A 17,361-nucleotide genomic window follows, 5' to 3' on the forward strand; every position below is an offset into this window, starting at 1 on the left:
AGATCAGCTTACCCTCCCCAAATCTATCATAAAGAATATATGACCCTGTGTCGGCGGTTAGTTAGGGGCAACTTCTACCTACTTTGTCCTACTTTTGATATGGGAAAAATGGTTTGGTCAAGCCAGTATAGTTTAGTGAGATGATTGTGTAACTTTTTCTGTCTTGTGCTCCCAGACTTCAATGGTCCCAGGATGGGCCAGCCAGGACGAGGGCCCCCTGTCCGCAGTATGTCCCTGGATCAGTCCAACATGTCTGCCAATGGTTCTCCCCGGCCCTTCCCTCCTCACAGGAACAGCAGCCCCTACTCTGTCATGCAGCAGCAAGCCATGATGGGAAACCACGGGATGCTGCAGAACCAGGCTAACATGGGCAACGCAGGCGAGTCGTCTTGTTTAAAAAGTCATTAAGCTATGTATTACCAGCTAAATGTTTTGTGTGTTCTTCTATGCCACTTCATGTTATTATTGGATATAGGATCAGTCCCAAATAGCACCCTATTCCCTCTATAGTGCACTACTTTTGACCAGAGCCCATAGGGTCCAGTTCCAGTGTTTAGAAGTGATCCTTGCTCAGCTTAGTCTGTCCTCTTCTGTCTCCCTGTCCTAGGCATGCCCCGGGCTGGCATGCAGCAGGGTTGGGGTCCTCAGGGGCCAATTGGCCAGGCTCTGCAGCAGAGAATGGGGCCTGATGGTCGCATGGTGCCCAACGTCTCCGCTGGAGTCCCCATGAGGCCCAGCAACCAGCAGCCTGGACCCAGACAGATGGTCGCCATGCAGATGATGGGAAACGGTGAGTGCTGCTGCTGCCGCCCATGTTTCTCCACACACGCACACCTTGCCCCCGTTTCGCCTAACACGCATACACACACACACACACACACACACACCTTGCCTCTGTATCCATCTAGAGCCCTATGAAGGCTATAATTGAACTTATTCTGAATCTTTTCAAAATGTCTGTTGAACAGTGCAATCAGAGATGGAGATGGCTGGTCCTCCCTACCCAGGGCAGCAGGCACCGCCCAATCAGACTGCCCCGTGGCCTGACCGCATGATGTCTGTAGACCATGGACTTTATGGGAACCAGAACAGGTAACTAGCTACACACAGTGCAGACTAGTGTTGAATATATTCCAGGTATTTTACAAATGTTCCATCCCGAGAATAATAAATCACTTTTCTCTCGGTAACCCACCACCAAAACCGGAAGTGTCATTCAAAAGCATATAAATAGGCCTATGTCTGGATTTCATTACAGCTTTGATCTCAAATTCAACCTGATGCTATCTGAGCCTGATGAGCCATGCATTAAATAATTTTTTTGAGCCCTACATTAAAGACATTTAATGAGCCCAAGCCCAGCCGTTATTCAATACATATATGATATAGGCTACTGCACATTACACACGACAGAAAAACATAAAAGCCCATAGACGTAGCTAGCTATATGCTCTCTTGGGTAAATCAATTAAACTAGCTTCAGTAGGCTAATCTTGTTGAGTGTGAACTGTATTACTCAAATAAAATAAAAGTGTATTTGTCACATGCGCCGAATACAACAGGTGTAGACCTTACAGTGAAATGCTTACTTACAAGCCCTTAACCAACAATAAAGTTTTAAGAAAAATAAGTGTTAAGTAAAAAAGAGAAGTTAAAAATAATTAAAGAGCAGCAGTAAAATAACAGTAGCGAGGGGTTACCGGGACCGAGTCAATGTGGCACATACTGTACTGTATGTGCCACATGACATGCTTGAATAATGTAGGACTTGAATTAGATGCAAAAGGCTTTCACTTCTCTTCATGAAGATTGAATGGTTATGGGTCTGAATAAAAAAACTGCTATAACCTACCGCCATCGCGCGTTCTTGCTTCTTTCAAACTAGTTTCAAACAGCAGTTCTATTGGCTGCTGTATTTAACATTCAGCAAACAAGTGCTTGCGTCCCTCTTCGAATAGTCTATTGGTATAAGAAATGCAACAACAAAATGTCCAGCAAGCTATTCTAGTCTAGCTTTTCCTGAATGGGACTCCAAGAGCTAAGGAGGGCAGGCCAGCGGCGCACAGGTGCATGCGTATTTGCGCAAGAGACAAAGAAGCTTATTATGCATAACCCATCATTCATTAGGTAAATATAAGGCTAGTACTGCATTCAATGTATTACCTAAAATAAATAAGCTAGGACATCTATATATAGGCCTATCAATCTTGAACAGGATGATCTACAGTACCAGTCAAAATATTTTTTTAAACAATTTTCTACATTGTAGAATAATAGTGAAGACATCCAAACTATGAAATCACACATATAACCATGTAATAACCCGGTAATTTGTTTAGATTCTTCAAAGTAGCCACCCTTTGCCTTGATGACAGCTTTGCACACTTTTGGCATTCTCTCAACCAGCTTCATGAGGAATGCATTTCCAACAGTCTTGAAGGAGTTCCCACATATGCTGAGCACTTGTTGGCTGCTTTTCCTTCACTCTGCGGTCCAACTCATCCCAAACCATCTCAATTGGGTTGTGGTCGGGTGATTGTGGAGGCCAGGTCATCTGATGCAACACTCCATTACTTTCCTTGGTCAAATAGCCCTTACACAGCCTGGAGGTGTGTTTTGGGTCATTGTCCTATTGAAAAACAAATGATAGTCCCACTAAGCGCAAACCAGATGGGATGGCGTATCGCTGCAGAATGCCGTGGTAGCCATGCTGGTTAAGTATGCCTTGAATTCTAAATAAATCACACAGTGTCACCAGCAATGCACCCCCACACCATCACACCACCTCCTCCATGCTTCACGGTGTGAAACACACATGCAGAGATCATCCGTTCACCTACTCAGCGTCTCACAAAGACACGGCAGTTGGAACCAAAAATCTCAAATCTGGACTCATCAGACCAAAGGACAGATTTCCACCGGTCTAATGTCCATTGCGCGTGTTTCTTGGCCCAAACAAGTCTCTTCTTATTATTGGTGTCCTTTAGTAGGGGTTTCTTTGCAGCAATTTGACCATGAAGGCCTTATTCACGCAGTCTCCTCTGAACAGTTGATGTTGAGATGTGTCTGTTACTTGAACTCTGAAGCATTTATTTGGGCTGCAATCTGAGGTGCAGTTAACGCTAATTAACTTATCCTCTGCAGCAGCGGTAACTCTGGGTCTTCCTTTCCTGTGGCGGTCCTCATGAGAGCCAGTTTCATCATAGCGCTTGATGGTTTTTGCGACTGCACTTGAAGAAACCTTCAAAGTTCTTGAAATGTTCCGTATTGACTGACCTTCATGTCTTAAAGTAATGATGGACTGTCGTATCTCTTTGCTTATTTGAGCTGTTCTTGCTATAATATGGACTTAGTCTTTTACCAAATAGGGCTATCTTCTGTATACCACCCCTACCTTGTCACAACACAACTGTTTGGCTCAAACGGAAAGAAATTCCACAAATCAACTTTTAACAAGGCACACCTGTTAATTGAAATGCATTCCAGGTGACTACCTCATGACGCTGGTTGAGAGAATGCCAAGAGTGTGCAAAGCTGTTATCAAGGCAAAGGGTGGCTACTTTGAAGAATCTCAAATATAAAATATATTTTGATTTAACCATTTTTGGTTACTACATGATTCCATATGTGTTATTTCATAGTTTAGATGTCTTCACTATTATTCTACAATGTAGAAAATTGTAAAAAAATAAAGAAAAACCCTTGAATGAGTAGGTGTGTCCAAACTTTTGACTGGTACTGTATTTTGGATGCAATTTGAATTGCATTGGAGAGAACGACAGAGTGCTTGCCTATCTTTACAATGAAAAATGAAGGTGACCCCCGGAAGCCAGGTGGAGATGTGTAAAGACACGCTTTCGGTCTTTATATTACTGTAGCATAGGCTATGCTGCAGCAAATGCAGGCCTACCTGTCACAAGGGGAAAAAAAGTTACCATGATGAGATGATAGGTCTACATGCATTGTGAACTGCGCTCCATACTGAGATGGGCTGTCTGTCCCCATCCTGAGAGTTGATGATTCATCACGCAAAGAGAAGGCCATAGAGAAGCTAGATTTAGACATCACATATAATTGAACAGTTACATTCCATTTTACGTCATGCTGTTCATATAAATAATTTACTGGTTTCTCGCAGTTATTAACCCGGGAAAAGGGAGTGGTTTTAGGCGGTAAATCTCAGCAACCGGGTTCCCGCCATTCAACCATAGTGCAGACCTCTTCTCTGTGACAGTACAACACACCTCACACTTCTCTACTGTCTGACACACTCTTTTGAAAATAGTGCACTATATAGGGAATAAGGTGCCATTTTGGATGCAACGAACTGTGACATTCTGAACCTACTCTGGTTGTTCACTCACCAGATAATGAGAGAACCCAGACAAGTCGGAACAGGTTACTGTATGCTTGTGTACTGACTGCACAGTCAGTGGCTGTTGAGTGTGACAGTTGTATGGTATGCACATGATGGTGTCTGTCTGATGAGAAGCAGATGATTCTCACCGTGGTGACCTCTCTGGCCACACGGCCCTCACCTGTCTAACCTCCGACCTTGTGTTGTGGCATGTCGTGTTCTTGCACTTAACACCCACACTTCGAAAAAGGGTCTACTTGCGATAACTGTGATATGTGCTTGTTTTTTCCTACAAAACTTAGTCTGGATCAGAGCATCTGCTGAATGAACTAAATGTAATGAAATGTTGTGCTCCCCACAGACAGGCGTATGTTAACCCCCAGGAGGAGGCGCTGTGTCCCCCATCGCGGCCTGGGGAGGGGCCCTCGGACGGGGACGCCCTGCTTAGCCAGCTCTACTCAGTGCTGAAAGACTTTGACGGCCTGGAGGAGATTGACCGCGCCCTGGGAATCCCCACTCTGGTTAGTCAGGTAATCTCTATTAGCCGCTCTAATCTGCCCAGGCCACAAAGATGTACTAGAGAGCTCATCTCCTATCTTTTCAATTGCCACTTCAAAATGGGGATATCCCTTATTAATGGGGCAATCTGCAGTTGCTCTATACATCTTTGGACTTATAAATTAATGATATGTACCCATTGATTCGTGAAGAAAATATAATTTATAAATGCCTAATGAGCTTAGTTCAACTTTCATACCTCAACAAAACCTGAAATATATAAGCTTGTTTTAAACCAATGTTTGTAAACAAAGTTAATGTAAACAAACACTGTATACCCTCAAAACATGGTTAAAACAATGATTTTGATATCATGGATGGTCAGTCCGTACATCCATAGCTCTATGAATTTGAGAGTGTTTATGTTTCTCCAGACCCATCCCTCAGCTTTTTACCGAAACAGTGGAGGTGAGATGCTTTGTTATTGTTTCAATTGTGCATTGCCCCTTTAATTGCACTGTCCATGCTAAAACAGGCTTTGGCCCAATTGTGCCCTCTATCCAACTCTATGGCCCTGGCCAACAAGCCTATAGCAGGCAGGCAGCTGGGCTCAGGTACATTTTCCCTTTAGAGGCCTTACTGTAGTTCAGTGCTGTACTGTAATTCAGTGACTTCTGTACAGTAGTTACTAATAATAATAATTTGGTGGGCGCTTATATTTGTCCAATTTCACAAGTGTATATTAATACGCATGTGTGAATTTGAAATGTGTTTTTTGCATATCTCAACTCTCCCGGCGACACCCTCAGAGAGAGGGGTCACAGCCAGTGTCTGCCATTATCAACGGCGACTGGAGCAATTAGGTTTAAGTGCCTTGCTCAAGGGCACATCGACAAATAGTTACTTGTTTCCCTAAGGTCTATAGGGAATGTGTATGTTGCTGTGGGTTCCGTTGTCATTTGTAAATGGATTGAGATATTATGCAAGTTGGTGTAGAAACTACAAAATCTAAAATGAATTTAGCTGGCTAGTTTTGTTAGCAAGCCATTACTTATTAACGGAAAAACAAACAACACTGACCTATTGTGTCATTTGCAAATGACCTGCTATGTTACTCAATTTCTTACCCTGTTTGATCTGTCTATCTTTGTAGGGCCAGCCAGTGGAGCAGGAGCAGTATCCCAGTCAGGAGTCGCCCATGATGAAGCCACCCATGTACAGCCAGCACTACCCCCAGGCTGGCAGCATGGCACAGGGCAACTACATGGGCCAGCAGGACCCTGGCTTCCACGGTATGCCCGGTCTGATGGGCCAGCGGATGGGCTACCCCATGCTCCGACTCCCTGCCCGACCAGGAGGCCCGGTGCCCGCCCAGCCCAACAACCTGAGGCTGCAGCTGCAGCACCGACTACAGGCACAGCTGGTAGGGCGACACCACCCGTGGAGCCCTCACTGTAAATTATATTGGCCCTGTTCTAATTAATGTCTTAATCTGCAAAGAAACATTTTAAAAGCTTGAAATAAAAAATAAAATGATGTTCTAAATAATAAATACTTTGGCCCAATATACTAACTTTTCCCTTTAAAAATCACACACACCACCCCTAGAGCCCTCACTGTAAATCATAGGGCATATAGGAATGTCCTGACCTGAAAAGGACAATTGATACGCTAAAGCTTGAAATAGTGTTGCGTTTGGAAAAAATACTTTGCAATGTTGACATCGATAATTGCACAACCTTGCCCCTCCCTCGTCAAAATCATAAAGGAACTTGACATTTAAGAACATTGCAAACTGAACTGGACATCTGAAAATAAGAGCTTATAGTCTACTCACTGAGGGTTCTACTGCCACCTGCTGGAGATTTGATACGAAAATTCATAACAATGACTGAATGTTGTGCAGTATCTTAATATTTTTGGACTTCACCGAGTAATGGGCCTAATAGAATGTGAAGGTCTATGTAATGAACATATTTAATTGGTAAAAATATTTTTAAAAGTAATTTTCTTATTTCCTCAGCAAAATCGTCAGCCAATGATGAATCAGATGGGCGTGTCCAACATGAACCTACCTCTCAGACCCAGTGTACCCAACCAGGTTAGTCAGACCCTTCAAATACTGTAGCAGATCTTTATTGTAACACAACAGCTCCGTGTGTGTGTGATTTCTAAGCTTGCATCTCAAATGGAAGCCTATTCCCTATATAGTGCACTACTTTTGACAGAACCCTATTCCCTATATCAGGGGTCGGCAACAGGCAGTTTTGGCCCTCTAGAGTTTTGGGGGGAAAAATCTCCAGGAATTCAGCAACAAATTTGTTTAATTTAGGAAATCTGTTCCCAAGTATTCCCACAAAAAAAAAAAAAAGACGTGATTGTGTCTCAATGTAATCAAGGTATGAAAGGATTGTTATTTTCAAATACACTCTTTTTGGGCTTAGTTGTGGTCAATTTGCAGTTTAGAAATGATTTATAATTATGTTCCAGCCCCCTGACCATCCGCTCTGACAAAAATCGGCCCTATATAGTCTACTTCTTTTGACCAGGGCCCATAGTGCACCATACAGGAAAAAGGGTGCCATTTGGGACGCACTCTAAATGTCTAAAATCGAAATGTATTTTTGTCCGTCTGTCCTTCCAGGGAACCCTTAATGCTCAGATGTTGGCCCAGAGACAGAGGGAGTACCTGAGTAACCACCTGCGGCAGCGCCAACAGCACGTCCACCAGAGAGCCATGCTGATGCGGGCCCAGGGCCTCACCATCCCCCCCAACATGGCTACAGCGGCTGGGGCAGTTGGGCCCTCGCAGTCCCCCGGCATGCCCCCCAGCTCCATGCCTGCCTCCATGGGCACCAACCCTCGGATCCCCCAGGCAAACCCCCAGCAGTTCCCCTACCCGGCCAGCTACGGTACTGGGCTCTCTTCCCCACCGCCCTCCACCAGCCCCTTCTCCCCGCTGTCCCCTGGTCTCCCGGGGGCTCAGCAGCTCCTCTCCCCTCTCCACTCCTCCCCGATCCCGCATGGCTCCTCCCAGATGAGTCTGGCTAACCAGCAAGGGATGATGGGAAACGTAGGCGGACAGTTTGGAGCCGCAGTGAGTCCACAAATGCAGCAGCACAGTGCCTTCCAGTTTCCCAGCTCAGGTATACTCTAATACTGCCCGGTCACCTCGCTGTGTGTGCTTCTGTCTCAGACACCATGGAACAGTGTGCTACTGGCTTCCTATCACAGCTTAGGTTGAATTTCAACTGATAATCATTATTTGGTGGCCGCATGACTGTGTGGTGGTGTTTGTTTCTCATACGTTCTCCATTTTGTCGCGGTTTAGCTGAACATCTGCTAATGAAATAGTATGCCTCATGTCATCTCCAAATTCTATCAACCTGAAGAAATCAGAGGACTCACAATCCATAGTATTAACTAATCATTCCCTTGTCATGCTAGTCAAAACAATCCATTACATACAATGCAAGGATAAGAATTGCTAATAGCATTATCACGTTTTAGATTGCTTTGTGTTGGTGGTGTTCACATAAGCAAATGGTTGTGGCTGACCTGTAGAATTTTGACCTAGTTTCACCCCCCTCTTACCCATTCATGTGACTATTCATTTTCTGCTTGTGTAACTTTTTTAACCCAACTGCATGTATTTTACTTTACTTTGGCTCTTCCTGTATTTCTGTTGCTTCCTACATGAACATACCTGCAGCAGTCAACTACAACGCATAGCTTATCTTTAGCGTGGTCCCAGGTATGTTTGTGCTCTCTTACCAGCTTCATTGCTGTCATTGTCAAGTCAAACATGGCATGACAATGAGTGACAAAGACTTGGAATGATGGCACAAACGGACTGGCACTCAAGCTATCTTTTCTTGACAATGAAATGAATGTGTTTGGGTGTCGACATTCTGCTGTACTCTCCACCCCTCAGTATTGATAACATATGTCTCCTTGTTGGTCCTGTCAGGTATGAACCAACAGCAGCAGGACGCAGGCTTCATAGGAGCCACCACCCCCCAGAGCCCTGTCATGTCCCCTCGCATGAGCCATACCCAGAGCCCCATGATGCAGCAGCAGAACCAGGCCAACTCCTCCTACCAGCCCTCCTCTGAGATGAACGGCTGGCCTCAGGGCAACATGTCAGGAAACAGGTGAGACTGACTAGCAGCTCTAGATTTCTGATAACTGATTAGGTTGCAAAATTCCGGTAACTTCAGAAAGGGTTTCCAGAAATTCTGGTTGGAGGATTTCCTGAATCAGGGAATATGCAGGAAATCTGTCATTCACCATCCAGGATTTCTGGAAAACCTGGAAATTATGCAAACCTACAACTAACCTATACATTTAGCATCTATTTAGTTGTCATGGTTATTATGATCAATGATCATATACTTATGTTTTGACTTTGCATTAATCTATACAGTCTGTAGGATGTATCCAGTATGCTCTCATTATACAAATTATTTCATCAACCTGTGGAAAAATCAGTGACTGAATATGTACTTATTTTGTTTCCATGTTCCGTTTCAGTATGTTCACGCAACAGTCTCAGCAGTACGTGCCCCAACAGCCTAACAGTGGAATGTACAACGACGGCAACGCCAACCCGAACATGAGCGGTGTCCCCATGGCCTCAAACGCCAATGGAAGCATGAGCAACATGAACCAAATGTCAGCAGGCCAGATGACCATGACCTCTGTGCCTACAGAAAGCCTGTCCTCCATGGGCCCTGAGCAGGTGAGGGGAGGGAAAGGGTGTGTGTGTGTAGGGCTGTCTGAGTGTGTCCAGTGCCACTTCCACCTACCCCTGTGTGTACTATAGTTTCTCTTTAGCCCCCAGCTGTGCCCTGGACACCATATGTGAATTGATTGCCCCCCCATCTATCCTCAGAGTTCGTACTGCTTGGTGACCTAAACTGGGATATGCTTAACACCCCGGCCATCCTACAATCCAAACTAGATGCCCTCAATCTCACACAAATTATCAAGGAACCTACCATGTACAACCCTAAATCCGTAAACATGGGCACCCTTATAGATATCATCCTGACTAATTTACCCTCTAAATACACCTCCGCTGTCTTCAACCAGGATCTCAGCGATCACTGCCTTATTGCCTGCGTCCGTAACGGGTCCGCGGTCAAACGACCACCCCTCATCACTGTCAAACGCTCCCTAAAACACTTTAGCGAGCAGTCCTTCCTAATTGACCTTGCCCAGGTATCCTGGATGGATATGAATCTCATTCCGTCAGTAGAGGATTCCTGGTTGTTCTTTAAAAGTGCTTTCCTCTCAATCTTAAATAAGCATGCCCCATTCAAAAAATTCAGAACTAAGAACAGATATAGCCCCTGGTTCTCCTCAGACTTGACTGCCCTTGACCAGCACAAAAACATCCTGTGGCGTACTGCATTAGCATCGAATAGCCCCCGCGATATGCAACTTTTCAGGGAAGTTAGGACCCAATATACACAAGCAGTTAGGAAAGCAAAGGCTAGCTTTTTCAAACAGAAATTTGCATCCTGTAGCACTAACTCCAAAAAGTTTTGGGACACTGTAAAGTCCATGGAGCACCTCCTCCCAGCTGCCCACTGCACTGAGACTAGGAAACACTATCACCACCGATAAATCTACAATAATCGAGAATTTCAACAAACATTTTGCTACGGCTGGCCTTGCTTTCCACCTGGCTACCACTACTCCGGTCACCAGCTCTGCACCCTCTGCTGCAACTTACCCATGCCCCCCCGCTTCTCCTTCACACAAACTCAGACAGCTGATGTTCTGAAAGAGCTGCAAAATCTGGACCCCTACAAATCATCTGGGCTAGCCAATCTGGACCCTTTCTAAAATTAGCCGCCGAAATTGTCGCAACCCCTATTACTAGCCTGTTCAACCTCTCTTTCATAACGTCTGATTTCCCCAGATTGGAAAGCTGCAAAGGGGGTGACACTCTAGATCCAAACTGTTACAGACCTATATCCATCCTGCCCTGCCTTTCGAACGTTTTTGAAAGCCAAGTTAACAAACCGACCATTTCGAATCACACCGTACCTTCTCCGCTATGCAATCCGGTTTCCGAGCTGGTCATGGGTGCACCTCAGCCACGCTCAAGGTCCTAAACGATATTATAACCGCGATCGATAATAGACAGTACTGTGCAGCCGTCTTCATCGACCTGGCCAAGGCTTTCGACTCTGTCAACCACCACATTCTTATTGGCAGACTAAATAGCCTTGGTTTCTCAAATGACTGCCTCACCTGGTTCACCAACTACTTCTCAGATAGAGTTCAATGTGTCAAATCGGAGGGCCTGTTGTCTGGACCTATGGCAGTCTCTATGGGGGTGCCACAGGGTTCAATTCTTTGGCTGACTCTTCTCTGTGTATATCAATGATGTCGCTCTTGCTGCTGGTGATTCTCAGATCCACCTCTACGCAGACGACACCATTTTGTATACATCTGGCCCTTCATTGGACACTGTGTTAACAAACCTCCAAACGAGCTTCAATGCCATACAACACTCCTTCCGTAGCCTCCAACTGCTCTTAAACACAAGTAAAATTAAATGCATGCTCTTCAATCGAACGCTGCTGGAGACTCTTATCTCCCTCACTAACTTTAAGCATCAGTTGTCAGAGCACCTTACCGATCACTGCACCTGTACACAGCCCATCTGAAATTAGCCCACCCAACTACCTCATCCCCATATTGTTATTTATTTTGCTCATCTGCACCCCAGTATCTCTATTTGCACATCATCTCTTGCACATCTATCATTCCAGTGTTAATACTAATTGTAATTATTTTGCACTATGGCCTATTACTTACTACATTCGTACACACTGTATATATATATTTTTTTGTATTTTTCACTTTATGTTTTGTTTTACCCAATATGTAACTCTGTGTTGTTTTTATCGCACTGCTTTGCTTTATCTTGGCCAGGTCGCAGTTGTAAATGAGAACTTGTTCTCAACTGGCTTACCTGGTTAAATAAAGGTGAAATAGCTAGTACTGGTTTGCTTGCTATGTATAGTAGTAGGCTGCTTTCCCAAATGGCACTATACTGTAACACCCTTCATTGTACACTACTTTTGACCAGAGCCTTTGACTTAGTGGCGCCGGAAGGGATGGCTGCCGTTTTATGGACTCTTAACCAACCATGCTAGTTTGTGTGTTGTTTTACATTGTTTGTAACTTATTATGTACATAATGTTGCTGCTACTGTCTCTTATGACCGAAAATAGCTTCTGGACATCAGAACAGCGATTACTCACCTTGAACTGGACGAATAATTTTTATTTGAGTCGGACGAGAGGGATTTGCTTCAGACACCCGACAGGGCCCTCATTCCCGTCATTCGCAGTAGAAAGAAAATGAGCTATTGCGGAAGGAGATCTGGGTGCCTGGTAAGGAGCCGGCGACGAGTGGCTAATCTGCCTTCAATACTTTTGGCCAACTTACAATCGTTTGATAATAAAGTGGACAAACTACAAGTATGTATATCCTACCAACGGGACATTAAAAACTGTAATATCTTATGTTTCACCGAGTCGTGGCTGAACGAAGACATGAATAACATACAGCTGGCGGGTTATACACTGTATCAGCAGGATAGAACAGCAGCCTCTGGTAAGACAAGGGGTGGCGGTCTATGTATATTTGTAAACAACAGCTGGTGCATGATATCTAAGGAAGTCTCGAGGTTTTGCTCGCCTGAGGTAGAGTATCTCATGATAAGCTGTAGACCACACTATCTACCAAGAGAGTTTTCATCTATATTCTTCGTAGCTGTCTATATACCACCACAAACCGATGCGGGCACTAAGACCGCACTCAATGAACTGTATACGGCCACAAGCAAACAGGAAAACGCTCATCCAGAGGCGGTGCTCCTAGTGGGACTTTAATGCAGGAAAACTTAAATCCGTTTTACCTCATTTCTACCAGCATGTTAAATGTGCAACCAGAGGGAAAAAAACTCTAGACCACCTTTACTCCACACACAAAGCTCTCCCTCGCCCTCCATTTGGCAAATCTGACCATAATTCTATCCTCGTGATTCCTGCTTACAAGCAAAAACTAAAGCAGGAAGCACCAGTGACTCGGTCAATAAAAAAGTCGTCAGATTAAGCAGATGCTAAGCTACAGGACTGTTTTGCTAGCACAGACTGGAATATGTTCCAGGATTCTTCCGATGGCATTGAGGATCATCAGTCACTGGCTTCATCAATAAGTGCATCGATGACGTCGTCCCCACAGTGACTGTACGTACATACCCCAACCAGAAGCCATGGATTACAGGCAACATCCGCACTGAGCTAAAGGGTAGAGCTGCCGCTTTCAAGGAACGGCACTCTAACCCGGAACCTTATAAGAAATCCCGCTATGCCCCCCGACGAACCATCAAACAGGCAAAGCGTCAATAAAGGACTAAGATCGAATCGTACTACACCGGCTCAGACACTCGTCGGATGTGGCAGGGCTTGCAAACTATTGCAGACTACAAAGAGAAGCACAGCCGTGAGCTGCCCAGTAACACGAGCCTACCAGATGAGTTGAATCACTTCTATGCTCACTCAAGTAGTAATAATAATAATAATATGCCATTTAGCAGACGCTTTTATCCAAAGCGACTTATAGTCATGTGTGCATAAATTTTTACATATGGGTGGTCCCGGGGATCGAACCCACTACCCTGACGTTACAAGCGCCATGCTCAACCAATTGAGCTACAGAGGACCACTGTAACATGCATGAGAGTATCAGCTGTTCCGGACGACTGTGTGATCACGCTCTCCGTAGCCGATGTGAGTAAGACCTTTAAACAGGTCAACGTTCACAAGGGCGCAGGGCCAGACGGATTACCAGGACGAGTACTCCGAGCATGCGCTGACCAACTGGCAAGTGTCTTCACTGACATTGTCAACCTCTCCCTGTCTGTCTGAGTCTGTAATACCAACATGTTTCAAGCAGACCACCATAGTCCTTGTGCCCAAGAACACTAAGGTAACCTGCCTAAATGACTACCGATCCGTAGCACTCACGTCTGTAGCCATGAAGTGCTTTGAAAGGCTAGTCATGGCTCACATCAACACCATTAACCAAATCCTAGACCCACTCCAATTTGCATACCGCCCCAACAGATCCACAGATGATGCAATCTCTATTGCGCTCCACACTGCCCTTTCACACCTGGACAAAAGGAACACCTATTTGAGAATGCTATTCATTGACTACACCTCAGCGTTCAACACAATAGTGCCCTCAAAGCTCATCACTAAGCTAAGGACCCTGGGACTAAACACCTCCCTCTGCAACTGGATCCTGGACTTCCTGACGGGCCGCCCCCAGGTGGTAAGGGTAGGTAATAACACATCCGCCACACTGATCCTCAACACGGGGGCCCCTCAGGGGTGCGCGCCCAGTCCCCTCCTGTACTTCCTGTTCATTCATGACTGCATGGCCAGGCACGACTCCAACACCATCAAGTTTGCCGGTGACACAACAGTGGTAGGCCTGATCAACGACGAGACAGCCAATAGGGAGGAGGTCAGAGACCTGGCCGTGTGGTGCCAGGATAACAACCTTTCCCTCAACGTGATCAAGACAAAGGGGATGTGGACTACAGGAAAAAGAAGAGGACTGAGCACGCCCCCATTCTCATCGACGGGCTGTAGTGGAGCAGGTTGAGAGCTTCAAGTTCCTTGGTGTCCACATCACCAACAAACTAACATGGTCCAAGTGCACCAAGACAGTTGTGAAGAGGGCATGACAAAACCTATTCCCCCTAAGGAGACTGAAAAGATTTGGCATGGGTCCTCAGATCCTCAAAAGGTTCTACAGCTGCACCATCGAGAGCATCCTGACTGGAATGGCAACTGCTCGGTCTCCGACCGCAAGGCACTTCAGAGGGTAGTGCGTACGGCCAAGTACATCACTGGGGCCAAGCTTCCTGCTATCCAGGACCTCTATACCAGGAAGTGTCAGAGGAAGGCCCTAAGAATTGTCAAAGACTCCAGTCACCCTAGTCATAGACTGTTCTCTCTAGGTCCAAGAGGCTTCTAAACAGCTCTTTTACGCTGCTGCTACTCTGTTTATTATCTATGCATAGTCACTTTAATAACTCTACCTACATGTACATATTACCTCAATTACCTCGACTAACCTGTACCCCCACACATTGACTCGTTACCGGTACCCCCTGTATATAGCCTCGCTATTGTTGTAGTCTCCTGAGTGGCGCAGTGGTCTAAGGCACTGCATCGCAGTGCTAGCTGTGCCACTAGAGATCCTGGTTCGAATCCAGGCTCTGTCGCAGCCGGCCGCGACCGGGAGACTCATGGGCAGCGCACAATTGGCCTAGCGTTGTCCAGGGTAGGGGAGGGAATGGCCGGCAGGGATGTAGCTCAGTTGATAGAGCATGGTGTTTGCAACGGCAGGGTTGTGGGTTCGATTCCCACGGGGGACCAGTATGAAAAAATATATATATATGTATTCACTAACTGTAAGTCGCTCTGGATAAGAGCGTCTGCTAAATGACTAAAATGTAAATGTAAATGTTGTTTTTACTGCTGCTCTTTAATTATTTGTTACCATTATTTTGTATTATTTTATATTGTGTTTTTGTTTTGTTAGTTTTAATTATTTCTTAAAACTGCATTGTTGGTTAAGGGCTTGTAAGTAAGCATTTCACTGTAACCTGTTGTATTCAGCGCATGTGACAAATAAAATGTGATTTGATTTATGGGCCCTGATCAAAAGTAGAGCACTATTGAGGGAATAGGGTGCCATTTGGTAGGCAACCTTAGTGTGGTGGTGTAGTGGAACATTAAATAGAAGTCTCCATGTGTTCCAACTTCCACAGGTGAATGATAATGGCTTGAGACGAGGCGATAGCCTCATTCTAGAACAGTTGGGATTGACATGTGAAGCAACTCCATCAAGTAACGTTTCATCTTCTGTTGTTGTCTGCCCAACTTTAGGAATTTAAAAACGTTTACACATCAAAACAGACAGCACCGATTTGTCATTGAGGGCATACTTCCCACGTCCTTCTCATTCCCGTGTCTCTTTAGAATGTTAGTCTTATTTCACTGAATTCTGCCTATTTTTAAATTATATAACAATGTTCTTTTTCAGAACTATTGCTAACCCTGGTCTATTGTGGGACAACACAGTATAAACGGTCAACACCCAATGAAAACACTGGCATCCAACCAATCAAGGAGCTCCTGCAGTTCTACCTGGGTCTTTGATTGGACAAAGACTCACCTACTGAAGAAGAACACAACTCCCTGAACCAACCAACTGCATTCACCTTAGTGTGACTTAGATCCTCCCCACATACACACACAGACACACACACACAATCGAAACGGACAAACACACATATAGCTGGGACGATAAACCAAAATTATTGACACCAACCATACCGACTACTTATCGCAGGCATTTTGCTGAAATCGTTCATTACGATAAGTAGCCTATACTAGAGAAATGTGAAGTTTGAAATGAAATACGTTTGCTAATATGGGTGATTGTTAATGGGACAATTGAATGCTACAACCATCAAACTAGTAGTAGTCGTTTTTAAGGATAATAAATAAACTGTGGTAAACTTATCGTTCTATTTATCGTTATCGCATCAAATCAGGTAATTTGTCGCAATATAGATTTTTGTCCATATCGTCCAGCTCTACACACACACCCTGACACACTAGCATACACACATAAACAAAATGGATACAGACAAACACATATACACACGCATACAATGGACTCATACTCACAGAATATAGAAGCAAAACTGATCCTGTCAGCAGGCATCTGGTCAGATGAATGTATTTATTAAGGGATAGACCCCAGACTATGCCTCCCCTCTGAAAATACACTCTTTACTACTCTCTCTCCAGGTCTTTTTTTAATAACAATATTTTCTTTGTGTGTGAGTTTGTGCTGTATACACATGCACGGGTGCGAGACAAAATTACATCACAGGATTTAAATTTTTTTTATGGAGAAGTGATATATTATAAATGGCTCAAAGAGCATAAACTATACAATTGTGTTTGATTTTGAATGGTTAGATTGTAAAGCCTGACTAAAGTAGTCACTTGAAAGGTTTATAAAATAAATGTTTTACAGGTATTTATAGTTTTTAAACTTTAGAAACGTTCTTTGTATGACACTATAAGAGGGAGGAAAGGGTTAAGTAACTTTCTTAACAAGTATCCCTTAAAGTGTTACCTTATTGTGTCTAATTGAATTACATATATTAGGTCCTGTAGTTTTAGATGAAATGTTCAAGTCAATCCCCTTGCTGCGATATGTATGAAGGTAAATGTTCATAGGTTGTGTATATATTGCAGTATAAATTAATGGAATAAGATGCCTGTTTTCTCTCCAGCCTGGTGTTACAAAAAACAACCACTGAAATGTGACTTTACAGTCATACTGTTTGTGTTGGATTAACTCACAAATGACTGTTTTTTCAGGGT

The 17,361-nt window shown here is 44.4% G+C and overlaps 1 protein-coding gene across 5 annotated transcripts in view; it reads left to right on the top strand.

The window, feature by feature from the left end:
* The window catches only part of LOC121535180 (nuclear receptor coactivator 2), a 71,691-nt gene extending 55,414 nt beyond the window's left edge, over positions 1-16,277 (top strand). For 3 of the 5 annotated variants that reach the window (XM_041841973.2, XM_041841974.2, XM_041841975.2), the window contains 10 exons: positions 176-379; positions 608-790; positions 969-1,092; positions 4,719-4,887; positions 6,009-6,278; positions 6,879-6,956; positions 7,500-8,001; positions 8,826-9,009; positions 9,389-9,596; positions 16,004-16,277. In XM_041841973.2, coding sequence (XP_041697907.1) covers positions 176-379; positions 608-790; positions 969-1,092; positions 4,719-4,887; positions 6,009-6,278; positions 6,879-6,956; positions 7,500-8,001; positions 8,826-9,009; positions 9,389-9,596; positions 16,004-16,015 — 1,934 coding nt within the window. In that variant the 3' untranslated portion in view covers positions 16,016-16,277. The remainder of the gene's footprint in view (positions 1-175; positions 380-607; positions 791-968; positions 1,093-4,718; positions 4,888-6,008; positions 6,279-6,878; positions 6,957-7,499; positions 8,002-8,825; positions 9,010-9,388; positions 9,597-16,003) is intronic. The other 2 variants (XM_041841977.2, XM_041841976.2) reach the window with 2 other exon arrangements.
* The last annotated feature ends 1,084 nt before the right edge of the window (positions 16,278-17,361 follow it).

This window comes from Coregonus clupeaformis, chromosome 21, assembly GCF_020615455.1.
Source record: "Coregonus clupeaformis isolate EN_2021a chromosome 21, ASM2061545v1, whole genome shotgun sequence".
NCBI lineage: Eukaryota > Metazoa > Chordata > Actinopteri > Salmoniformes > Salmonidae > Coregonus > Coregonus clupeaformis.